The sequence below is a fragment of the Arachis stenosperma genome, chromosome 7 (genome assembly GCF_014773155.1).
Source record: "Arachis stenosperma cultivar V10309 chromosome 7, arast.V10309.gnm1.PFL2, whole genome shotgun sequence".
Classification (NCBI taxonomy): domain Eukaryota; kingdom Viridiplantae; phylum Streptophyta; class Magnoliopsida; order Fabales; family Fabaceae; genus Arachis; species Arachis stenosperma.
In genome coordinates, this window is record NC_080383.1 from 5737887 (window position 1) to 5764892 (window position 27006).

At 32.1% G+C, this 27006-nt stretch overlaps 2 protein-coding genes and 1 pseudogene across 2 annotated transcripts; 1 reads left to right on the top strand and 2 right to left on the bottom strand.

Moving 5' to 3' along the window:
• Nucleotides 1-2688: 2688 nt before the first annotated feature.
• Nucleotides 2689-10062, bottom strand: LOC130940478 (protein DGS1, mitochondrial). The gene is made up of 14 exons (XM_057868607.1): nt 9782-10062; nt 9503-9614; nt 9146-9349; nt 8846-8983; nt 8518-8679; nt 7423-7617; nt 6511-6605; nt 6012-6101; nt 4971-5043; nt 4858-4886; nt 4659-4782; nt 3861-3971; nt 3313-3413; nt 2689-3167 (listed from the first exon to the last, which is right to left on the bottom strand). Exons 1-14 carry the CDS (start codon nt 9979-9981, stop codon nt 3047-3049), a joined length of 1755 nt encoding a protein of 584 aa, XP_057724590.1. The 5' UTR covers nt 9982-10062; the 3' UTR covers nt 2689-3046.
• A 2409-nt stretch (nt 10063-12471) lies between these two features.
• Nucleotides 12472-13326, top strand: LOC130939277 (uncharacterized; annotated as a pseudogene).
• A 5571-nt stretch (nt 13327-18897) lies between these two features.
• On the bottom strand, nt 18898-19784 carry LOC130940839 (cysteine proteinase inhibitor-like). Its single transcript, XM_057869102.1, has 2 exons — nt 19563-19784; nt 18898-19252 (listed from the first exon to the last, which is right to left on the bottom strand). Exons 1-2 carry the CDS (start codon nt 19662-19664, stop codon nt 19019-19021), a joined length of 336 nt encoding a protein of 111 aa, XP_057725085.1. The 5' UTR covers nt 19665-19784; the 3' UTR covers nt 18898-19018.
• Nucleotides 19785-27006: the final 7222 nt, after the last annotated feature.

A 27006-nucleotide genomic window follows, 5' to 3' on the forward strand; every position in this document is an offset into this window, starting at 1 on the left:
ACGGAATTAACTAATAACTACTACCAGAATTCTATGATTAATTATTAGTTAATACTCACATTTATTTATTTATTTATTTTGTTAACTGGTTATAGCTGTTAAGTGTTAACGATCCCCCAAATCAAGAAAACAGTTGGAAGTAAATTGTCATAAATCATATGCCTACTCAACTACTAAGACAAAATCCCAGCTATAACTAGTTACAACAGTTCTTCAGCTAAACAATTTTGACGTTTTTGCATGCCAACGTTAATCTATGCTTACGCATTATGTCTTTTTTTAGTACACAATCTGTTACTTAGCTTGCTATAATTTATATTTTAATCTTGCCAGAATATCGTTAACATCCTTGTGTAACACATTCAAATATATAACTAATCTTTTCAATACATATGATTTTCGGATATTATTACTATATATTTTTTTAAAAAAAATTGTTTTTTTCCCCTCATCTATTCTTAATATATAAAAATAGATGGATAAGTTTACTCACATTACTCTTAAGACATCTTTCTCTTCCTACTAATACCATGTCAACAACATCGCTTACTTGGCAAAATTTTAAAATCAACTACTCAATTTTTGCCAAATCAACTATTATTTCTAAATCAGCAAAAAAATAAAATATACAAATAAATATGCAAGTAATAATTAGAAATTAATAGTGTCTAATCAAATTTGTAACCTACAAGAATTCATATCTCTATATTTATTATATCTTACCGTTATAAACAATCTATTCTTAATAAACATCCATATTACAAATTTCATAATAATCTATTAATTATAATAAATTTTACATTACAAATATTCAAATTTCATACTATTTGAACTATTTATATAAATCTCTTATCACTATTTCTTCCAATAACATCAAATTTAGCACAAGAAATTCACATCACAAACTTACTCAATGGAGCATTATTCTTTGGACAATATCACCAAACAAACAGACAATTGGTTTATCAAAGTTCGTGTGGTTCGTCTATAGGAAACATTAACACCCACAAATGAAAAAAAGTCTCTTTGCTTAGAAATTGATTATATTGGATGAAAAGGTACAAAACAAACATATTTATTGTATTTTTAAATTGAATTTACGAAAAAAATACCTTAATTATTTTTGCTTTTTATACTTTTTATATTATTTTATAATACTTTATATATGCTAAAATTATACTTCTTTTAATATCGTTAAAATTATACTTTTTTTAATATGCTATTCATTGTTCCTTTTTAACTAATTATTAACTATGATTTACTAACACTGCAAGGAACACATGTTCATGTAATTGTGAAGAAAAATATGATGACCAAATTCAAACATTTGTTACAAGAAGAAAAAGTCTATACTATAAAAAATTTAAAAATAGAATATGCAAATGATTTGTATAGACCAATTAAAGGTACACTGAAAGCAAACTTTTTCACTCACAACTATTGTGAAAGAAATTAAAGATCAAATTTTGAACATTTTCCAACTCTATTTTGAATTTGCATCACTTGAGACATTGTCTGATAAAATGGGTTAAAGAAAAATACTAACAGGTAATTTTACTTTATACTATTTTAATTATTCTTATTAAAAATAACTTATTCAAAAACAAAAATTTACACATTTTTGTTCTTTTTATTGTAGATGTCTTTGGAAAACTACATCAAGAGATCAAAGAGAAAAAAAAAACATATAAATTCAACACACATCTTCAAAAGAAGAACATACATGCAAAGATGGAACAAACAACATAATAGAAAGTGCATACAACTCAACAATTCATAAAGAACATGCCTTCACGGGAACCTACGATAGAAAGAACAACTCTAACAATAACCAATAAAGAAAAAGGAGGACGAGCGCTACATAAGAAGACTAAGTCCATCAACTAAAACAAATGCAAAAATCAAACTATCAAATAAAAATGTCACTTTGTATAACTTCAACATCTAAATCTTTTGTATTACAAATTATTTTAAACAAAACACCTTTCAAATTTAACTTTAGTTTATACATTTTTTTTTCTTAATTTAATTCTATAAAATATAGCCATTTTTAATATTTATTATATATTGTCATTAATTTACCATTCGCGCATTGTGCGGGTCTCATTCTAGTTTCTAATTAATATCGCGGCATTGAAAGAGTTATAACATTTTCAAATCATAACGGATAATTATCTTCATTATACTATTTAATTTGATAATTTCAGGAAATTTTATTAACGGATAAAATTGTTCTAACAAATTATTACGATAAAAAAGAATATATATATATATATATATATATATATATATATATATAAGTTTAAAATTATAGCCGAATATATATACATGTGTTATGTCAAATAATATATTTAAATAGGTTAAACTATCTAACAGAATTTCAGTTAATATGATAGATACTATTCTAATTGTTAATAGTCCACCCAAACGTCAAAAGACATCATTTCTACCTTAATTTGTTGAAACGAAGAGTAATTTTGAATATTTTACTATTTTATTTCTATTTCTGTCTTTTTTTTTTTTTAGTGGAGCATAAAACAGTAGTTTCTGAGATCCGTTTTTGTCAAAAATGGACTCTTTTGGGTGCCAAATTGGCTATCTACTCTAAAAGGAATATGGCCGGAATACGTTACAATTGAAAAGTCCATATATATGTTGGTATGCATAATCAGAATTTGATGATCTTCATGAAAAAATGAAACATATTTCAATTGTATTAGAATTGCGCCCATATCGAGCAACTCTCTTTCACATGATTTTTTAACAACTGAACTTCCTGAGAGCGTGAAAACACAACCCCAGAAATATATTCCGCAATTTCATAGAAAGTAAAATTTTGACTAATATCAACATACATCATCCTCTCATAACATGATTTGGAATCAATTTAACTATCCAAATCCTTGATCTAACTATGGTGTGGGAAAAAAAAATATTGTGATCGGCCAACGAATATGTATATGTGCCTGGCATCCAAAACAAAATTGGGTATCAAGTTGAATAAAAGATGGCATTGAAACCTTGAGAAGGAAAGTTAACTGATGTGCTATCGGCGTCTCAACATCGGAACTATGCAGTCATAATCCCTCTTCATGCGCGAAGTCACAGTTAACTTGTAACCAGTTTGCAGGCCAGGCCTAGCCAAATCAATTAAATCCTCTCGCAAACTGTTAATGACAATACTGATTTAGCAATGTTTGCTTTTTTCACATGATAATAGAGTATTACATAAATGTAACAAACAAACATGAGACACCCGTAACACAGAGAGAGACACCCATAACAGAGAGAGAGAGAGAGAGAGAGACGTACCAATGCCACTCCCCAGAATCTTCTGCATGTTTCTTGACAGAATAATACAGGCTATTCAAGCTATAGAGTACCAATCCAAACATACATTGTGCATCTTTCTCCTGTAATGAACATGTGACATTACTTTTCTCCCGGGATGATTCATTCAAATTAAGTCGACAAATGAATACACTATTGTAAGTCGCTAATTCAACGGTAAAATGAGGAGACTTCTTCATATGTCAAGAAATGTGATACCCAAGCAACAAACTGGGTCATATGTACTGGTAAACAAAATCCGAGGACAAGAACAAGCAAATGAAGGGCCACTACAACATCCTCAAACAAATTACTCTAGGTGAAGTTCCCACATATTTGGATGGCACCATCGGAACAATGCTGTTCGGTAAGAAAATGTTAAAAATGTTTTTATTTGTTTTTTTCTTTTGTTTCTGATTAGTGTCATACACTAGTTTTTCTAGAAGTGTGAGCAACATTGTCAGCTAATCAAGAAGAAATCATGCTTAGAGATATATATGATTCAACAAACAGTCAGGTTAGTTTCTTACCGATCCTTGCTCAACAAAATTTTGGTACTGCATAATCCTCTTTTCAACCTCTATAACAACTAGCCTCCTCTGAATCCGAGCAATTCTACCTCTTCCCTCAGCTTTCTTATCCTGAGTTACCATGATAGGGTATTAGATAATGTTTCACATGAATAACAGGTAATTTCTAATACCTCATAACTCGACAAACAGAGTCACCTAAACCCAACAAGGCTTGTATTGAAAAGTAATTGGAAATTATATCCTCAGACTAAAATGAGTTAGCAAAGAAACTAAAAATTTTATAATAAGAGAAAATTATCAAACAGATAGCATCCTCCAATCAATCTGATGTAAACAATGTAATTAAGATAAGGGTTTAGGAAACTTGCCAGTTATATATAGACTAAGGTATTTTGTGACTTTTGACTTCTAAAAAAAATGTAATATGTTATGTTATCAGAACGATCAAGGAGTAGTTTTGACCTCATCTCATTATAGTTAAGACATATGTTACCATTAAAAGGCAATGTATTATCTAATCAATTGACAAAACATAAACAAGTTCTAGTCGTATTCGATACTCCAAAAGTTATGCTCTAACTTGAAAGCATTATTGCCCCCATCAATTTAATTAGTCTATGGTGTAGCATTACCCCAGACCACAATATTCATATTCTGTAAGTGGACTTTTCAGTTTGGAGTGCATATTAGCTCTTGTAAGAGCTAAGAACTAAGACATGAGTTTGTGATTTTGTTCAAACTATTAAGAGAAAGAAGAGAGAAAAGGAGAGGGGGGGGGGGGGGGGGGGGGATCACCTGTTTCAACCATGCACGCACTAACATGATGAGTAAGAGAGAGAGAATGAAAGCAGGTAATGCAGCTAGAATTGCAAAGTTAATTTCATTTGCTCGTAGAATTTGGTCCAGCTCCAGCATTGCCCTGGTCAAAATATCATTTTTATCAACTAAAACAATGAGAAGTACTCATTTAAATGTTTGGATTTGTAAAACTCACGTTTCAATATCCAATTTAAGCTTCTGAATCTGTAACAACAGATAATGAAATTAATTATCAACAACTACTAAAATATACATTGCATATATTATATAAATAGTAAACTACACTACCTGAATAAGCAGAGCCTCTGCCAACTCTCCACCTATAAGGTTTTGAATAGGATGCCTGATTTCCTTCTCATACCTACATTTATAAATACAAATATTAAACCATGATACTTAAGTAACAAATACTACAAAAACAAAGTGATCACTATGAAACTAATCATCATTATTATTATTTATAATCTATTTCAATCTTTCATGATAGCAGATAAGATTTAAGAGATTTTTAATGCAAATAACTTATAAATATCCGTGTCCTCTTGTTAAATCAAAATCTAACAATAACTTTGTATACATTCAAACATTGAGAATCTATATAAATATAAAAATAAAAAATCATAAATAAAAAAAGAAACCCAGGGTAGATTATTCTAAACTAGTATATCTCAAAGCAGAAGTTTAAACAGGAACAGCACAATGCTTAAAATTATTTTCCTATGCGAATTCATATATTTTTCTAACTATTAATATACAGTTATTTAATCTGGAATAGCTTACTTAAAACCGTAAGTCAGAAACACGTTAGCAGAAGATATAACAATACAGCCATTATGTGCCCAGGAAAAATGATACAGCCATTTAATCAAATACCAGATCAATTGTTCTTCATAAAAGCACCTATACCCTTCATTGTAAAACGGTCTAAGTGAAAAATCCGAGAGTCGGAGACCAAAACAGTGCCTTCACTCCTCAAGCCCCAAAGGGATAAAGTTGGAAATCCATTTCAGTAGGTATTAACCAAAAAGAAACAGAACTTCTGAGATATAATGAACCGTACACCTATAGTTATAAAGACGATGCACTTTTTTTTTCCTTATGATAAGAGAATAATTATACTGACAGGAAGAAAGAACCTATCAAAAGATTAGTCATAAGAGGATAGGAGATCCTCTATACAAGAACCAAAAAACTTGCATCCTTACACATGGACAAATCATATATCTCTTTCATAGTTCACAAAAACCTTACCATTATATTATGACTATATTTTGAGATAGTTCTAAATGTGACATATTCCAATTATAGGCAAGGAAACACCTATGTTACCTAGACATGACTATCTCGAGCATTTCCTGATCTGAAGCATTCTCTGGAAACTTCTGACCCTTTGCCCTCTCGCTGAAAGCCAACAACATTCTGTGCAGAAAGTTTAAAGAAAGTTGCTAAGATAGCAATATCCAAGCAGAATGTTGGTACAAACACTGAATAGATTTACAGTGACGGTACAAAATAAAGCTTCAAAACATCATTTAATAATAATAATAATAATAATAATAATAATAATAATAATAATAATTAAAAAAAAAAGGTAGCTGAGAGTAGATCATTGAACCATCAGGATTAGAAAAATTATCATCCTACATTCCCTGGTTTAAATTTCAATAAGAAACTGAAATTTTCTTTTCATTGATGCATTGTTTTTCTTTTATAAATATTGTGTACAGAGCATCAACATAAAAAACAGTAAACAATCTGTTCCTTTAAGTTGTATACATATCTGATTTTTGAGTATAGAAAAAGAGGGACAATGTGTGTAACCAACAACCTGTGCAGTTTGTCAGAAGTCAACTCCAGCTCTGCAGGGTCCATAATACTCTGCTTCTTGAATGTCTCGAATAGATCATCTTTGATGGACAAAATCTGGATATCCATTGAACTATAAGAGGCTTATACGTTATAATTTTATGCTACTTTATGATTCGTAATCTTTAGTGACGATTTCAAAGGATGTAATTTAGTTACAACTAATAGCTTTTAAGGAATTATGGAAGTATAAGTACAAGTAAAATTTAGATAGTAAAATAAAGAATTTAATTTTGATGGGCAGTCAGTGTAAAGCAGTTCTACAGGTGCATCCAATTACGTATTGTCACATCAGCAAAATAACCACCTTTTAGTTTGACTGCGTGAATGGTTATCCAAAAGAACGGATGTGATTAGACAATTGTGTAGAAGTTTTACACTGTCAGTGCATCAAAATTAAATTTATAAAATAAAATAAAAATATTACAAGCTTAAATTAAGATGGGAAATAACAATCTAAATATTGTCCTTATCTCTGATGGATTTTAATTGTATTCTACCTACGTGCATCACAAATCAACTAGATTATAGAAAATATCAATCATTGTTCCATTCTTCTCTTTGAATGGAGAGGAGAGGCAGGAAGAATATAGAAGACAAGCCATTTTCTCCACTGTTTGTAGAACATGATCCTTTAGGAATAAATTATTATCAAATACGTCTTGTTGATACTATTTATTTTGTTGTTGCTAATTTTCAATAGATTAAGAGCAAAAATCAGGTTGAGTAAACTGAATAATGGGAACTTGACTTCGAATCTCATAAGGGCATCTCGAGTTCAAGCCCCCTTTACTTTGTCCAAGAGTATTTTCACATAGAGAAAAAGAAGATGGAGGGAAAATGCATGATAGTTAGTATTAGTCAAGAACTGTACCGGTTGTTCCACGTGATCCTTATAAAAGCCAACTGTAGAATCCTTTGCTTTTTGAACCCAATTATCAAGATCAGAACTTCCCATCAAACTACTATGTCGCAAGAGCCAAATGGAACAGGCAGACAGACCAATTGCACCACATGTATAGCCGATCCAATATTGGGTTATTTTTCTTGGTTTTCTGTGGTTGGTAACCTGAAAAAAGATAGAGACAAAAATTCCAGCAAAGAATTTTGTCGAAGTCATTCGTAAACCAACTAGTTTTACCCTAACAAATAGTTGATTCATTGTTCAACTCATGAAACTCCATATATATAGTAGGTTGAAGAAGCTGGATATTGACTCCAGTCAAGACAATTTTTCCATTTCAACAGCCTCTAAGGAACCAAGGAGGCAAGGTTGGAGGGAGGAGAGACTATAGAGGCTCAAGTAGTATCGAGCATGTATGTACTCATGAATTATAAAGTCCAACAAATAACACCTGATGGTAGGGTTTACTATTTAACTTCTTCACAATTCACAGAGTTAAGAAAAAGGGTCCTAACAGTTGGTTCATAGGTGAAGACAGGAGAGACAGGGAGAGAATGTGATAAAATAACAAGAAGGAAAGTTTGGTAAGCCAACTCTAGGAAAAATCACAGTTGAAAACTATAATCAGTTAATCACCAATAAATATCTATCATTCCGATATCTGAGACAAGGAGACTCTAGTAATACATAGTGATTAAACAGCAATTCCTTTAGAGGACTCCGTAGTGTGTCTTTTGAAAATGTTACAGAAGAAAAATAGCTATGAGTTCACGAGTGCTAAACAGCAATGGAAATAAGCATTACCAATACTAAAAGAATTAGCTGCTGGAAATTGAACGATGAACTTATGAGGAATAGATCCTTTTTTATTCTTGCTCACAATCTTAAGTGACAAATAGTTTACAATTTATACTTTATACACAGTTTAACCATTAGAAGGCCAGTTATATTAGTAAAACTCTAATATATAAACACTTTCTCAACTACCATACAAATATAAGCAAAAATTTATGACAGTCATCTCCTTGAGAAATTGACAAGACATCATAAGATAGAAGCTCTTACAAGAACAGATATGTAAGAATCCAGCTTTTGTAAATTTTGATATATAGAATTGATAGCATCCCTGATTTCACAATCTGTCCACTGGGAATCCTCCTGATTTATTTCCGGCAGCTTCTTAAACAGTAGTGGAATTGAATAGCTTCCATCAACAGAAGAATCAGTCTGAAAAGTGAATGTTGGTTCCAGGAAGAAAGAAAAGGTTAAATATGGAAAAAAAATTGCCAAATACAAGTTGAAAATTTACTGGAGTAAACTGTACTTTAACAAAATTTGGCCAACAGCAATGAGAATAACATGAAAAAGGAACAATTAGTCTATTCATGTATACCTGATGTGCTGCATGTAGGTGACCGATTGAACTTTCTAATATTGAGAACATTTCATTAAGCCTAACCAACAATAAAGGCAGCTTATGCTGTGGATCTTTCACCAACTCCTCTCCAATTTTATCAACTTCCACATAAAACTGAAAACCAAGTCAAGAGTTTAAGTCAACAACTGAAATCATAAGTTTATGTCTCAACTTGATGAAAATTACTTAATAACAAAACTACATTCCTTGATGTGATCGCAAAAAACAATTATTATAATGATTTAAAACTAAGGGGGGAATTTCAGCAGAGCACACCTGAGCTAAGAATGTTGCCAGAGCATATCTCAAGCTACTCAAAACCGTTACCCTCTCATGTATGTAAACAGACGCAGTCTGGCAAAGATTCTGCACCAAAGATGCTTGAGCAGCATTTCCACGCAACAACTTAGCTGTTTCGTTGATAAAAGCGCTCGGACCCCTCTCAAAAACCATGAAATAAGCTTTACTAGCATCCGATTTCTGAACACATAAACAAGTTACAAGCATAACTGTTTGCAGAACACACATATTTGAATATCATGACTAAAGATGCTGAAAAACTGTAAATCTTAAAGAGTGTATCAAAACAAAATCATGATAATAACGAATGAAAACAATAAAATAAAATAAAACCTCTGATTTAGATTGCCAAAACTGGAGATTCTTCTCTATACTATGCAAGTTCAACAAAACATGTTCCAGTATATCCTCCAATACACCATGCACTCTAGATTCCTTTATGATCCTGCAAGATAACATCATCATAATCAAAACATAAACCTAGCATTCATTGCACGTGAAAAAAAAAAAGCATTATACAACGCGGAGAAATTAAATTCACGAGTAGAATCGAAGCACGTGATTTCGATTTCAATTCAGTTAAAAGTTATCGGAAAATGAGAATGAGCATACATGGAAGAGTCGCGGAAATTGGAAGGGAGAGGAAGAGGTATGCATTGTCGGTGGTGGATTGATCGGAAAGGAGCGGCGAGGTTGGAGAGAAAGCGGAGAAGATTGGATGGATGGAAGGGGTAGAAAGCGCGAAGACGGTTGCGGAGGTAGTTGGAGTAGAGTGAGACGATGGCTACGTTGCTGGTTTCGGTTTCCGCCATTGGAAGCTGAGCTGCAAGCTCTTCGCGGCGGTTACAGTGTTGCTTGGGAAAGAGGAAGAAGAGAAAGATGTGGACGCTTGTGTTGGATCACGTTTTGAATGTTTTGAACTTATTACCCCTTTTTCTGTTTAATTAAATCGTAGTTGACTTAGTTTTCGTTGTAATAAACTAATAACTCATAAGTTTTAAATATTTTTTAGGAAAAAATAATCATTTGTACCATGAACTTTATTAACGCGGACAAAAATACTCATTAAAGGAGAAAACTAAAGTTATATCCATCAAAAATGGATTCCTTACGACAAAAGTACTCAAATCCTAAATTTATGTTAACTCTTTAATAAAATTCCAGAATTACTTCATCCTTTATCTTCAACCTCTCATCTCTTCTTTCCCAAATCTCAAACACCTCTATTGCCACTACCTTAACCACCCTTTATTCTCTACTACTTCACTAACCACCACTGCCGCCATCTTTTCACGTTGACGATAATAAAGACAACAACAAGGCAACCAGGCAATCCATACGTTCCCATGCAGCGCTACCACCTTCAATTGCAGCCACCCAAACTCCGCGGCGCTCCAGTACCGCCTCAAGCCCATGCACAGATCACCTATACCTTGGCACAGTGGCAAGTTCAGAGTTTAGAGCCACCGGATTCAAGCTCCAGCAACGCCGTTGCACATAAATGCCGCAATGACTTTCCGGCTAAGACCCTGTCTAATGCCGCCACAAGATGGAGAAGCTCCGGAAGCGAGACTGAACCGAGATCCAGCGCGCAAGGTCCCTTCCTGTGGTGCGATCCAACTCCTTCTAGGTCCACTTCAAGCTCATGGACTCCATGGAGAAAGGTCCTATATTTACAACAGGCAAAATTACAAATTTATTATATAATTAACGAAGTTAAACAAATCTCCTGTAACTAATAATTTATTTGTTTTTATCTATACCCAAATTGAACCAATTGAATGTATTCATTGTTCAAATTATCTCAGAAACCTCCAACCATATCTATGTTAGGATACTTGTCAAGTCAGAGAATGACTCCGATAACCACAACGGCAATGGAGGTGCGTGGCGTTGACCGTGACGAAGACGACGCGGGGTTTGGGGAAGAAGGGGAGAGAAAGGGGGAGAGGGATCCGGTTGGAGAGGTTGTGTCTGTGATCAAGTTTCTTGGAGATGGGTTCATGAAGATGGAAATGCTGTCATGGTACCAGTGGTGGAGTAGCAGAGAAAAAAGAAGGTGGTTAAGGTGGTGGTAATGGAGGGATGTGAAAGTTTGAGTGGGAAAGAAGAGATGGTTGGGAGTTGATGTTGAAGATAATGGTGGAGGTAATTCTAGAATTTTATTAAAAAGTCAACATAAATTTAGAATTTTGGTATTTTTGTTGTACGGAATCCATTTTTAATGGATACAACGTTAGTTTCCTTCTTTAATGGATATTTTTAATGGTGCGACTGAAATCGTATGGGAAGAAACTGTCATCTTATTATGTGATTAGGATTTTGCATAATTACAGAGCCATTTTTGGCTGATCTGGTAAGCAGACAACTCCAATGATAAACCTTTCTATTAAATTTTATATCTTTAAAGTGTTGTGGCTTACATGTTTTCATAGTAATTTTTTCATGTACCATATGTTTTTCATAATTATAGCAACTAATATTTTTGCTTTGTCAACATTTCAGATTTGGTTTTCAGCGATGAAGAATTAAAGGACCTAATTTTGATTGAGATTGAACAAATCTTGAACAGTAACGCTAAAAGCTTGCGGGATTATCTGACAATGCCATTTCCATCAGAGGATACTGACTATCTTAGAACACGAAACAAGATGATCTTTGATGAGTTAAATTATGATCGTGTTGAATTACAAAGGCAACACATTCAATGCCTGTCCAAATTAACTACAGAGCAAAGGAGAGTATATGATAAGATCATGAACGTTGTAGAAAGTCAACATGGACGTATGTTTTTTTGTGTATGGCCATGGAGGTATAGGAAAGACTTTCCTTTGAAAAACTTTAGCTTCAGCATTGAGATCAAAGGGACAGATAGTCCTAACTGTTTCTTCTAGCGGTATTGCTTCTCTATTGTTACCTGAAGGTCAGACTGCACATTCTAGATTTGCCATACCATTAACTCCAGATAAATTCTCTACTTGCAATATCAAGCAGGGAAGTCCATTGGCAGAGTTAATTGTAAGAGCAAAGCTAATAATCTGGGATGAAGCTCCTATGATGAGCAAATTTGTTTCGAAGCAATGGATAAGACAATGAAAGATTTGATGAGGTTCAAACATGATGAAAGCATAGAGATGCCGTTCGGAGGGAAAACAATAGTCTTTGGTGAAGATTTTAGGCAAATCTTGCCAGTGATTCCAAAGGGAACAAGACAAGACATCATCAATGCGTCTTTGAATTCATCATATCTATGGCAGCATTGTGAAATATTAAAGCTAACCATCAACATGTAGCTGCAATCTATGGCTGCAGATAGTGGCATACAAGATTTGCAGCAATTTACCGAATGGATTCTTCAGGTCGGCAATGGAATATCAGAAGGAATGAGTGACGAGTGCAATTTAATTAGCATACCTCCTGAATTCCTTATCACCTGTTATAATGATCCAATTGAAGCAATCATTGAAGCAATCTATTCTAATTACATTGCTGACATGTATAACGAACACCACTGGAAAGGTCGAGCTATTTTGGCTCCTACAATTGATGCGGTAGATGAGGTGAATAATTACATGACCAAACTGAACAACAATGCATGCAAGACTTATGTTAGTTCCAATAAATGTTTGTTCCAAGGGGGTAGCAATGAAGTTGAAGGCATGCACACACCCGAATTTTTAGCAACAATTAAATGTTCCGGGGTTCCAAATCATGAATTGAAGCTAAAGGTTGGTTGCCCTGTCATGCTTATTAGAAATATTGATCGCTCTTCAGGGCTTTGCAATGGTACTAGATTGATAATTACAAGACTTGGAGATAAAGTTATCGAGGCAAGATTATTAAATTCTGACAACTGTGTCGATAAGGTCTTTATTCCTAGAATGACACTCACACCATCAGATGCTAGGCTACCACTTAGATTTAGAAGGAGACAATTCCCTCTCATGCTATCTTATGAAATCATAAACAAAAGTCAAGGACAATCATTAGACCACATCGGATTGCTACTGAAAAAACCTGTTTTCACACGTGGCCAACTACATGTTGCCATTTCAAGGGTCACTAACGAGAAAGGATTGAAAATTCTAATTGCTCATGATGAAAACACCGGCAAAACATAAAATATTATTTACCCAAAAGTGTTTAGAAATGTATAACAAAGCTTTTAACATTACTTATTTCTTAATTATTATCTCATGTATATACATGTATTTTCGTTTATAAAAAACTTATTTTTTCTCAGTTTACATTCGACCACTTTAATAATGCATACATGATTTTTATATCTCAAAATTATTCAATAATTAAATATTATTTTTAAAAAAAAATTATTTTTTGGGTGTCAAATTTCATAGATATCACTTCAAAAGAATAAACTAGATCACAAATTTATTTTTGCTGATGTAGCATTATATAATTGAATACACGTGTAAAACTATTTTACACTGATAGTACATTAAAATTAAATTCTAAATTAATACAGACAATATATTCTACTTATATCCAGTACATATACTTTATCTTCTTTATATTTTAATAAAATTACAAATATCTTATTACGCTAACTTATCAATTTTTAAATGTTAACAATATTTTTACAAAACTAAGTTTAAGCAATTTTAATTTTTCTCTTCAAAGATCATTATTTTCAAACTAAGCTTTACTTTTACATAATTATTCTATTTATTTCTCTTCCCGCGTATAGCGCGAATATCTTGCTAATTTTTTAGTAACAACCAATAAATTAAATCTAAAAGTGGCACACTGGCACGTGAGATTTACACTAAAAAAAATTTGAGATTTTAATTTAATTTCTGGGATTTGAAAAATTGCCTTAAGTTAATCTTGTACATGTTACTAACTTTACAGAAAATAAATGTGAGACTAATATAATGTATTTTTCTAATATCAAGAATTAAATTAATATAATGGATATTTTAAAAATCTTTTTAGGCACAGCCAATTTCAAAAATTACTTTAAGAGATTTTTGCATAGGATTCCAATAAAAATACGTCGTGACTCTAGCATACGAGTATTCTTGAGAAGGTCAAGGAGCTAATTTGACTCTGTTTTTATGGTATTATTTCTACTGCTAGTGTGAGAATAAAAGAAAGACTAAGAGCAAACTTAGCGAATAAAATAAGGTTTGCAAGGAGTTTTAATAGAAAAGAACTTGTAGGGAGTTTTCATAGGAGAATTTTATTCTCATTCATTAAAATTATAGCATGGATGATACTATATATATTTCTGTAACAATGTAGTTGAAACATCATCAAAAATAAGAAAGAAAGTTAATTCACATCCTATTTTCTCATATTGGCTTTGTTATAGTTAGCGCATTATTGTGGGTGGTGTTCAATTTCATATTACTTTCTATCTATTAGAAGTCAAAATTCTGCTGCATACTCAACAGCTAACTATTATTTTCACAGATATTTGATAATCATAGATCTTTATCCCTAAATGCAACAAAACGTATGAAACCACAGAACATTATCTCAAATCTTATTAATGTAAAATCCGGTTAATTAACGGCTAATTAACCCATAAATGAGAATTTATTCTAGAAAGCCCAAAATGTGATTTTTATGGCTAAATGTGATAGAGGAGATTGAGACGAGAATTTCGGTACAAATTTTATAGAATTCGGACCAAGATTGGACCGAACGGGCCAAACCGGGCCAACCGGACCCAAAGTGGGCCCTTGGCCCAACATAACTAAATCAAAACCCTAGTTTTCAGCACTCTCTCTCCTCACTTATCACTCAAAAACGCTGAAATGGAGGCCATGGAGGGGAGAACTCTCTCTCAAGTTCTTTCTCTCACTTGATCTTCAAATCACCATAACTTTTGATCTAGAGCTCCGATTGCCGCACCGTTTGTGGCCACGCGTTCACCACGGAGAGCTCTACAAAACCCATACAATCAATCTTGAGGTAAGCCACTTTTTTCTCTTCGAAATTCCAGCCTTATTTTCGAATTTCATGAGCAAAAATGTTGAGATTTTGGGCTCTTTGATATTATAGGATCCAATTCTCTTGAAGGAGGAGGTTAATCTTGTCTCCTTGGACCTTGAGTGTGGTAAGATTCTCAACCCTAGTGTAATTTGTTGTTCTATGATGTTTGGGTATTGAGATGTTGTGTATGGGTATGATGATTGTGGCTTAGGTTGTGTATATGTGAATATTGGAGCTTGATTGGTGATTTTGAAAAGCTTGAAAAAGGGATTTGGTGGTGAAAAATCTGTTCTTAGAGGTTTTGAGGCCTTGAGAGCTTGTGGATAAGTGGTTTGGAAGTGCTCCGGTTGAGCTTAGGAAATCGGATAAGGTATGGTTTCGGTTTCTCGTATCTAATATGTAATGTGGTAGGAAATACTTAGGCTAGAGGCCCTAAGATAGGCATTGAATTGTTGATGTTGAATGGTTGAAATATATGATGTGGTCATATATGTAATGATGATTATTGATGCCTTGATGGTATGATGTATGAGAAATATGCCTGTTGTGATATATGCTTGATGATTGATTACGGTTGAATTGTGGGTAGAGCCATATTGATGGTGAGTATGATATTGATTGTGTGCAATGATAATTTATTGGAATTGGTGTTGTTGAGAATTGGCATGAGGAAGAGTATATGATATGTCAATATGTTTGAGTTTGAACCACTTGGGTGAAATGGGTTAAAATGATGAGATAGTGATGTTGGTAAATTGTAGTAAAGTGTCAATGTGTGAGTTGAGGAGGCTTGATGTTGAATTTGATATATTTTAATTGATTTCAAAGAAAAGGGATGAAATTGGCATGTTTTGATTGATTTTAAAAAGAGTTGAAAATGACTTGTTTTGAAAATGGCACTTTGTGGTTTTGTATGAAAAACATGGTTTTTGGGCATACTTTGACGGGACATAAGTGCGCGTCGTTTGGCTATTTTTCAATCCACGCGTTGGCCTGCATGACGCTTACGCGTCGAGGAGTTTTTGAGGCCATCCACGCGTGCGCGTCGAGTGCGCGTACGCGTGGCCCTGTTTTCATCCCAAAGTTGGTTTTTGAGTTTTAAAAAGCCAAATCTCATGCTTCTAAGCCTCCGATCTCACCACTTATGTCTTAAATCATCATGATATGCCTAGCAATTAGAAGAGGAGCTAGGGGATGTGGTAACTTGCGAGTGAAGCAAGGGAAAAATGAATGATCAATGAGGATCAAGCATGATTATGTAAGATGCGGAGGATGGTGGTGGAAGTGCTTGTTATGCCATGGGCCGAAAGGCTGTAATTGATAATGAAACGGCTGGTTATGGATTTAACCATGAGCCGGGTGGCTGGTTATGGATTTAACCGTGAGCCAGATGGCTGGATTATTGCCGTGTTACGGCGGAGCCATGATTATGGCTAAGAATAAATGCATATATATGCTGTTGAATGAATTGTGAATGTTGCACTTCTATTTTCGGAGATGAGAGTTTCCCTGGGAGAAAGCAGTGGCTAGCCACCACGTGCTCCAGGTTGAGACTTGAAGCTCTTTTGACCCTATGTCGTCAGGGTGGCCGGGCACTGTGAAAGCCCCGGATGAGCTCACCCCCATAAATATTCACCAGTGAGGGTGATGGATATGGATCATGATTATGATCAAGTTTATATTGAGTATGACTCAAGTTGGGGAGACACGACAGAGGGACAGTCCAATGGTTAGCTGCCAGGACTTGTCGGGTTGGCTCTATAACCGACAGATGATATCATCAGCCACTAGGGACAGGCATTCATCATATGCATACTATATGAATTGTTTGAGATTGCCTATTTTACTGCATATTACTTGCTAATTGTCTAAATGTCTTATTTGTTCCTACTTGTATATTTCTTGTCTGATATAACTGTGTTTGCTACATTATACTCCTGCTGGTGGTTGGGAGGTGTGAAGAATTTGGAAAGAGAAGTATCAGTTAGACTGAAGAATCTTTAGTCAGATGCCCTTTATGGTTTAGCTTGTTTGTAAGCTTTTGAATTATCTGGAGGAAGTTCTAGGATTGCCTTCGGCTTTCCTCCATTATTATGTATTATATATGGGGAAGTTGTTACCATGCTGGGGACCTCTGGTTCTCACCCATGCGGATTTTGTGATTTTCAGATGCAGGACGTGAGGTTTCCCGCTGAGGCATGCTGGAGACTTCTAGATTTGCGAAGATCCTTTGTTCTCGGGACTATGTTTTGGTTTATATGTTTTGCTTAGATACTTTTATCTCCATTAAATAATACAAACTGTGATGACTCCTCTTATGGGAGAATTTTGGAGAATAGTTATTATGTATTTGTATCCCTTTGGGTTTCCTTTGGGGTTTTCCTTATTTTATCATATGTATATATTGCTATGCTCGGACCGGTTATCTTCGCAGTCGGATTTTGAGTCTTGATATCCATATTTTTGACACTCCTTTGTATATATATAATCTCGCGTTGGTTATCCTTGTTCGTTACGTTATCGATCGGAGTGTTGCGCGTTCGAGTTGTGATTTTTGTTTACCCTTTTTTCTACAAAGGCTCCTAGTTATAATCAATCATTCATACTACTATACTTACTAAATTTTTATTTTAGAGGTCGTAATACCTTGCAATCTCTGAATTATGACTTAAGCATAAGATTCTGTATGGTAGGGTGTTACAATTATAAAGTTAAATATATTTAGAACAACTTGAAGGTGAAAATGAAAAGTGGGGTTGTATCTTTGGATTTTTGGAGTTGTCTCCGTGTTAATCTTCAAATAAAAAAAGTAATTTTACTGTCGAACTTTAGTGTATTTAAAGAGATAGAAACAATGATATTTTTAATCAAAATGTCAGTTGGAACAAGGATAAGGTTCTCATATTTATTATATATTATGCGGCTGAATATGGTATTGTTAAATGTACTAACCAGGTGACTAATCATACCTCTTTGATTGATTTTTGGTGCCCTCCTTCTATCAATGTAGTTAAGCTAAATTACGTTGCTAGTCTTTTTGAGCGATACCATTTGGCTAGTGATTGATGGGTTATGTTGCAAGTATTCTGATAGGACTCATAAAATGGTATGAACTTTAGGCAATTTGAATGGGTCTTTGTTTGGCCTGAAAAAGTAGGAATAAGGAGGCTTATATAAAATAAATTATTTGGAGGCTTATCTTATTATAAACAAAGAATCTGCTGTAATGCGAATGGAAAACAATGACATTCTCTTTAAGATTGGTGAGATGTTACAGTAAAATTACATAATTCACGTTCATTTTATTCAGAAAACATCGAACTCAATTGCTAATCTTTTAGCAAAGATAACAATTAAATATAATCTGTCTTATACTAAATTTTTCTTCTTTTATAATGTTGTTAAAGAGATTATTAAGAACTAAGAAGGAGATGTCCTCTCCGACTTTAATTTTTATGTTTTTTTAGTCACAAAAAAAAACAATAAAATTTATTATTTTTTATTAGCAATTAATTAATAATGTTTAAAAAAATGAATTAAAAATATATTATCAAATTATAAAACTAAAAAATTAGACTAATAATTAAAATATTAGCAAAAAAAAACAAATTCTATTGGTAGTTTAGTTTTATTTTCTTTACACTATAGTACTTTAGTTAGCTGTTTTAAGGTCATAAAAAAACTCAAATAGAAAAGTTTACGTTGTAAAGCATGCAATAATGCGAGTCAGCAAGTAAATGTCACCCTACTCTCAATTATAACTTCCATCATTCAATAAGTAATTTTTAATTTTTTATACATTCTATTGATGATATATTACACCCATTTAGAGTATTTCAGAGCATAGCTACATTTATTCCACACATATATTAGTGAAAATTAAATACATAGCTAGATAAGTGCTCTAGACACTGAAGCAGCATTATCATTTTCATTATCATCATCAGTAACAAGCTTGAACTCTTGCAGCTCCTTGAAGTTCAACCATGGCTTCACCAACACTTTGGCTTCATAAACTTGTTTCTTCTCATCACCATCTTTTGCCACCATAGTTATTTCATATATGCTTCCAGCAACTACTTGCTCCTTTGCACTTATCACCCTCACAAGCTCCAAGCTTGAATTCTGCAGCAAAAATTAGAAATTATAAACATATTATTCAAATACAAAAATATTAATCACTTATATTTTCTCAATTCATTTGAACTAAAAATAATACTTCAAATCATACAAGTATTAATTCTTAAATAAGAATCTCCCTTATTATTACACATAGACAATAACCCAATTTTGAATAATAACCCCACTAACATACTAACATAAAGCACAAGACTTTAATTAAGTGACAAAAATAATCCAAATTAAAATGAATTATATATTTTATCTAAAAAAAAGTATAGAAATATAGAAGTAGAAGACGAAGAAGAAGAAGAACCGATTTTTTATTATGTTCTTGAAGAGCAAAGCGAGCAAGGTTCTGGATCTCAATGCTGTTCTGGCTTCCTTCAACCACACGATTGCCACCTAGTGTAGCCATTTTCTCTTATCTCTGATTTCTTTTCTTTTTTCTTCACCCTTTATAATTTGTTAGTTGTTACATGAATTGTAATCTTGGTTTGTTAAATATCTATGTCCCTTTCGAGTGGTTAATAATGGCACCCTCCAAGCATATCTAAATACTAATATCTAAATCTCATGTTATTATCCGCACGTGTTTTTATTGGTGCATAGTCTTACAATGATTTGATAGAAAGGATTAATACTTGTAATTTACAATTCCATTCATAAAAGTACTTGAAGTTAAGAGTTAACGATAATTAGAAAATCTCACCTTCATCCTTAGATAACACCAAATTTGTCCCACATCAGGTAATAAAAATGTTTTATAAATACTTTTAATGTCTAAGAGAGTTGGTTTAGTCCGCCGAGTTGAGTAACACCAACTTGTGACTCAAGTGAGGGCACCAAGGTGATGGGACATGGTTTAGGCTACGCTTGGTGGGATTAGAAGTTTGCACCATGCTGGCTTGCCCGCTCCAAGTTGAGAGTTGGGCCATGGCTCCTGAGCGAAGGCTCGAGTGTCCTGGCTCGTAGGCTAGAGGGCACCGCGTCAGGCTGGTTTAACAGAGCAGCGAATACCGCTGGCTCCCAACAGTGGAGGGATCACAAGCTGCTGCACCACTAATCCACAATGCTGGGTGTGCCTAACCATTGAACCATCAACTTTTGTTTTATTCAATTTTTTGTTATACACTGCAATCACACATTACTATATAATTTACACATACTATTCTATATCAATACTGTTACTTGTATTTTTTTATTTGTTGATTACTTTATCAGCATTTACATATGCAATTAATCCTAGAACAAATGCTACAGACAAACCCCCACAATTGAAAATGAAGTCCTGCAAATAAGCTTCTCAAAATTAGTGGAGAGTCAGTATTTGAAATAAACGTTACTGGAGCAATAGGGACAAAATTAAGGCGAAAAGAATTTGCAGAGAGGAAAGTCGAGATGAAGTTGATAACAGAGAGAAAAATATAGAATCAAGTTAATTATTGACTTTTTTTTTCCTTTTCAATTACCAGGTCACGAGTTTGCAGCGACCGAGGGAGAATCCACGGAGAACTTGCGAGGGAAGTCAGAGTCACCGCCGAGAAGAGGGTTAGGGGTTTATGGTGGGAGTAAAGTGCACATCGGGCATCTATCTTAGAAAAAAGTCGCACATCGGGCATGTTTATTAAAGGAGACAAATTTATATACATTAAGGGAACAAAGCAATTTGCTGAGCTTGGTAACGCGAGCTTGTGACCTAAGTAGGAGCATTATGGGTTGGAAGTGGGCTTGAATGGGTGGCAGTGTTCGACTTGTCTCTCTAAGTATAGAGTTGGGCCTCGTTGCTGGGGCGAAGGCCCACGTGGCAACGCATGAGACTGTACTCATACATCAGCGAGCATGCTCGATTCATGACAATAGAGGGGATGTGGGCCATGTGGGCCTTTCTAACCATCGTTCTTTTTAAAAAAAGAATCCTCATTGTTACTTTGCACAACTTTTTAACAACAATTAAAAAAAATTAACTAAATTTCACACTAAAAATTTATAGCTGATCAATTTAATCCTTATAACTTTTAATATTATAATCAAATTCTTTTAACAATTAAAAAAAATTATCCGTTCATATATTTTTTTTTGTACATACTTCTTTAATAATTAAAAAAAAATTTTTTTTCATATATTTTTCTTTGCACAACTATTACATAATCTTTTCTATTCATAATTTTTTTTAATTCTCCGTTCATATATTTTTTTTGCACAACTATTACATAATTTTTTCTCTTTATAATTTTTTTGGAAAAAAAATTTAGTATTAAATAAAAACTAAATTTCACATTAAATTTCACACTAAAAATTTATAGCTGATCAATTTAATCCTTATAACTTTTAATATTATAATCAAATTCTTTTAACAATTAAAAAAAATTATCCGTTCATATATTTTTTTTTGTACATACTTCTTTAATAATTAAAAAAATTTTTTTTTTCATATATTTTTCTTTGCACAACTATTACATAATCTTTTCTATTCATAATTTTTTTTAATTCTCCGTTCATATATTTTTTTTGCACAACTATTACATAATTTTTTCTCTTTATAATTTTTTTGGAAAAAAAATTTAGTATTAAATAAAAACTAAATTTCACATTAAAAATTTATAATTGATCAATTTAATCCTTGTAACTTTTAATATTATAATCGAATTATTTTAACAATTAAAAAAAATTATCCGTTCATATATTTTTCTTTGTACAACTATTACATAATTAATTTCTATTACAAGTTGAAAGTTGGGTCTTGGAACTTGATTCTATTTTTAAAAAATATTATGTATTAAATAATTAAATTTGTTAATATTTATTGATTAATTACAATAAAATTTGTCAATAATTATAATATTCTATATCATATCCTTTTAATAATTATCTTATTTTTTTCTATATCTCTATAAATATTATATATTTTTTAAATAATTTTTAATTTTTTCTTTACAATGTTTTGAATATATAGTATATTTTTTATTTCTGTCTATTAAATTTATCTAAATATTTAGAGAACTAATTGTTAATATTTTTTAATAATATATTATTATTTTCTACCACTTAAATTAATATATTCTACTACCCAAGTTATTATTATTATTATTATTATTATTATTATTATTATTATTTTGATAACATTTAATAAATACATATAAATCTGCTTTAAAATATTTTAGTTCATTTTTTCTTATAAACATTGAGTTATTTGTTTATTGCATGCTACACCTTTTCTTTATTAAATATAAATACTTTGTGAATTTTTTTATTTTATAGATTGTTTGGTATTAGTATAAATAACAAAAAATATAAGAAGTTATTTAATATAAAGTAAACATATTATGAATAACTTATTTTAAAAACATATTTGCTTTAGGAAATGAGGCGGCGCCAGCTAAGCGCGCTTCATGATTTTTTAAAAGTAACTCATTGTTGCGCTCAGCAATAAGAATGCAAGAAATTAGTTCAAAATATTTTTAAAATTTTTTCTCGATACTGCTGCTGCAGGAGCACATTCGAGACATGGAAGGTCGAAAAAATTTTCTCTAACATATCGGGTTTGAGGAAGTATCACATGATTGTACATTTTTTCAAGGTCTTTCCACAGATCTGCATGATCTTTTAATGTGAAATATTCATTTTTCAATCTTACGTTAAGATGACGACGAAGGAAAATCATGACTTTGGCTTTATCCTTCTTGGATGTATTATTTTCAGCCTTAATGGTATTTCCAATATCCATTGGATTAAGATGGATTTTAGCATCTAGTATCCATGATAAATAATTATTCCTAGATATATCAAGAGCATTAAATTCAAAATGAGAGAGTTTCGACATAATGAAAATTTTTTACTTGAGTCTTCCTAAAATTTGATCAGAGTCTCGTGCTGATAACGTGTTGTGAAATAAATAAGATAAAATAAAAAAGTGTAAATAGAAGATTCTAGTATTAATATTTACTAATATAATTATCTCACTATAATAATGGAAGTAACTTATCTATTCACTAGTATTATATATATTGCAACTTAAGAACTTAAAAGAGAGAAATAGAGAATTGTATATGAAAGGAGGAAGAGTATTTTATTGTTGTTGTGTGTAATCAACTGGAGGCTTAACCTCCGATTTATACATGTACAAGAGTCCTCTTTTTCCTCTTTCATTAGATGTAATTTTTTTGGTAATATGGCACTTCATTATGAGAAAGTTAAGCCATCGAAGTCATACGTGGTCAATAATCATCCATATTGTAACATTCTAAAGTTTTTATTACAAAAATTTAGTTAAAAAAATGATGATTTATGAGCAAGACATACCAGGCCATGTGGGCCAAGGGTGCAGCAACCTATTAACCCTTTGCCCTCTAGCCTACGCCCAAGTCCCGAGGCCCAACTCTCAACTTGGAGAGGACAGGACAACATATTGCAAATCCATTTAGCCCAACCAAGAATATCCAATCCCATGTTCAATTACAATAATGCCCCTACTCAGGTCACAAGCTCGCGTTATCAAGTTCGGAAAATGTTACACATTCTCATAAGTTTTATAAATCCGTATACTCTAATATATATAACCGAGGTGAGATTTGTCAAGCGAAGAACTTAGAATAATGTTATAAATATTTGAATAAAAAATTTGATCTCTAAAATATATTTTTTAAAATATATATATCTAATTTTTTTCGTCTCATTTTTAAATCTTTTAGAGGCTTATTTGTTGTTAATAGTTTTTGTAATTTTTTTGTCAACAATAATATAAATTTTTCGAGTACCATTTTAGTAGTTTATTTTATAATCTTTTAGGGTTAATAGGCTGTTGCATCCTCGACCTACATGGCCTGGTATGTCTTGCTCATAAACCATCACTTTTTTTTAACTAATTTTTTTTAATAAAAACTTTAGAGGTAGATTACAGTTAAATTTTTTTAACAATTAAACAATCTTTTTCGTTCATATATTTTTTTGCACAACTATTAAACGATGGAATACTTTTTTTAACAACAGTTCAATAATTTTTTTCATCCTTGAAAAATACTTTAGAATCAAATAAAAATTAAATTTAACACTAATAAATTATCTAGCTAATCAATTTAATCCTTAAATTTTTAAAATTGATTAATTAGGTCGATTTTTATAATTATTTACCTTTACATTATTGATAAAATGACAATAACGACATCGTGCTAATATGGTCCAATAGCTTTTGTATTTTCTTCACCAACATATATCGATAAACTTTATTTTAATTAATACTCAATAATTAATTTAGTCATGAGTTTTATGGTAAATTAACTTAGTCTCTTATGTAGATTATCTCTTTGACGAAATTAGTAAAATACTAAAATACTAAATAGCCTGAAGTGTCACATACTGTAAAATAAAACTGAATTAATTAGCAAAAAAAATAAAAAATTTACGAATCATCCCAGTTTCCGTAAATTTGTGCCACAACTTTCTGTTTGGCCATCCAAATCCTCCTGTACATCGGTCTGAATCCGAAGTGTGCCTCCGTGACATTCTGCAGTACCTTGATCGACGTGGTAGCATTAGCTCTGATCAGGGGTCTAATGAAGGCCGATATGACATGATAATCAAGCTTTCCATGGTCACTAGAGATCGACGTGGCTAAATAAGTGTGAGGACCATTGTACCATTTTACCTCGCAAATTCCTTGCGCTGGCGGAGGTTGACTCGGATTAGCCATACGCACCCACTCCCGAACTTCTTGCACATGCCGTAGTACTTGTGGTGAACCGACTCTAATATCTTGTACTCAAATCCGCGGCAAATGCTATAGGTCTTCACGTTAAGCACGACTTCCTCCTTATCCTAAAACTGTTGGCCGACCTGAAATTCAGATACACCTCCTATATTATTTTGCGAGTCTCTTGCCCTGAAGCCAACAAGTACGGAGGGATCTTCCTAAGGTGCCATAGCATCCAAGTCCAGACTAGAGAAGTGGGGGGAGAGGTACTGATTAGTACCTAAACTAGATGCTCCCTCACCGACAAAAATTGATGTGACGTTATTTATTTTCGAGTATAATTTTTATGTTATGTATAATCGTGCTTAAGAATATATAAAGTGAATTCTTTTTTTTGATTAATCAAAATCTTTTTTCAAACTATAAGTTTTTTTTGGAACATAAGACTCAATATTATTCAACTTTCTTTATAATATTCACTAGCTATGTATTAAAAAAGAAGAGTGATTTCTTTTTTGATTGTCCATTTAATTCTCCAAGCTCTTGCAAGATAGTTAAACTACTTATTCTCACTTGATTTTAGGACTACGAACCATAAAATAACTTTGTCTGATAATAATAGTTTATTATAAAATAAAAATTTACATGCGATTCTCTTCACCTAAAGTTAATAGAATTTTATCTTGCTCTGAAGATTTCACAATGGAAATTCAATATGGTTTGGCATATTCTCTTTGGAATGATTCATGGATAAACATAAACGGTGAAAGGCAAGTGAGACCCGTCATTGTGCAGATTTAGACATAATCATCATCCTAGAAAAAGTTGGCAGATCCTCATAAAATAAAGATAAGGTATAAAATAAGTAATATACGTGATACTCTAGCTAGAGCATAATAGATAAGTGAATGCAATCATATCTATAATGTGATGCTTATTTACTAAAAAGGATTAAAAGTTATTATTTTATTTAAAAAATATAAAAATAAATAATTTTTAAAAAATCAAAACTTACTATAAAAAATAAGTTAAACAACATTTAGACAAAAACTCATAAACATCATAGAATTGGCCTAATAGATAAAGCAATTTTATCTATTTGAATGTTATCTCATGATTTTTTTTTTTCTTGAAAAAGAAACAATTGAATAATCTCTATCTACATCAAACCACAAAATTTGATCCCAATTCACACACAGATTAGAGATGCAAAATGGATGTATGCTTGGTTTTAGATATAGTGCAAACTACAAAATGGAGTTTCATAAACATATTTAAAGGGTTTATAAACATGTAAACACATGTTTTAATCCAAAAATTGTTTTCTATATCATTAATAGGATAAAAGTAAATGTATGATTTGAGATCAAATCAATTTGGTTCTCAAATTTTTATTTGCTAATTAATTTAGTTCCATTTTACAGTATGTGACACTTTAGGCCATTTAGTATTTTAGGATTTTACTAATTTCGTCAGAAATAATCTACATAAGAGACTAAGTTAATTTACCATATTATCAAACTCATGACTAAATTAATTATTGAGTAACAATTAAAATAAAAATTATCGATATATGTTGGTGAAGAAAATTTAAAAATTGACGTTGTTATTGTCATTTTATTAACAATGTCAAAGTAGATAATTATAAAACTCAACCTAATTAATCAATTTTAAAAATTTTAAGGATTAGATTGATTAAATTTAATTTAATTTTTGTTTGATTCTAAAGTATTTTTTAAAAAAATTACAAATGAAAAAAATTATTGAACAGTTGTTGAAAAAAAGTATTCCATCGTTTAATAATTGTGCAAAAGAGAATATATAAACGAAAAAGATTGTTTAATTGTTAAAAAAAATTCAAATATAATATACATCTAAAGTTTTTTTTAAATTAATTAAAAAAAGAAAAAATGATGGTTTATGAGCAAGACATATCAGGCCATGTAGGCCGAGAGTGCAGCAACCTATTAACCCTTTGTCCTTTAGCCTACATCCAAGTCCCAAAATCCAACTCTTAACTTGGAGAGGATAGAACAACATATTGCAAAACCATTTAACCCAACCAATAATA

What these genes read in the sequence shown, in the direction of transcription:
- LOC130940478 (XM_057868607.1), bottom strand. Translation starts at nt 9,981, where the DNA reads ATGGCGGAAACCGAAACCAGCAACGTAGCCATCGTCTCACTCTACTCC. An exon ending in CTCGAGATAGTCATGTCTAG is followed by an intron (nt 5,044 to 6,011) that starts GTAACATAGGTG and finishes TTATAAATGTAG; the next exon opens with GTATGAGAAGGAAATCAGGC. An exon ending in CAGAGGCTCTGCTTATTCAG is followed by an intron (nt 4,887 to 4,970) that starts GTAGTGTAGTTT and finishes CTGTTGTTACAG; the next exon opens with ATTCAGAAGCTTAAATTGGA.
- LOC130940839 (XM_057869102.1), bottom strand. Translation starts at nt 19,664, where the DNA reads ATGGCTACACTAGGTGGCAATCGTGTGGTTGAAGGAAGCCAGAACAGC. An exon ending in AAGAACATAATAAAAAATCG is followed by an intron (nt 19,253 to 19,562) that starts GTTCTTCTTCTT and finishes TTTTTGCTGCAG; the next exon opens with AATTCAAGCTTGGAGCTTGT.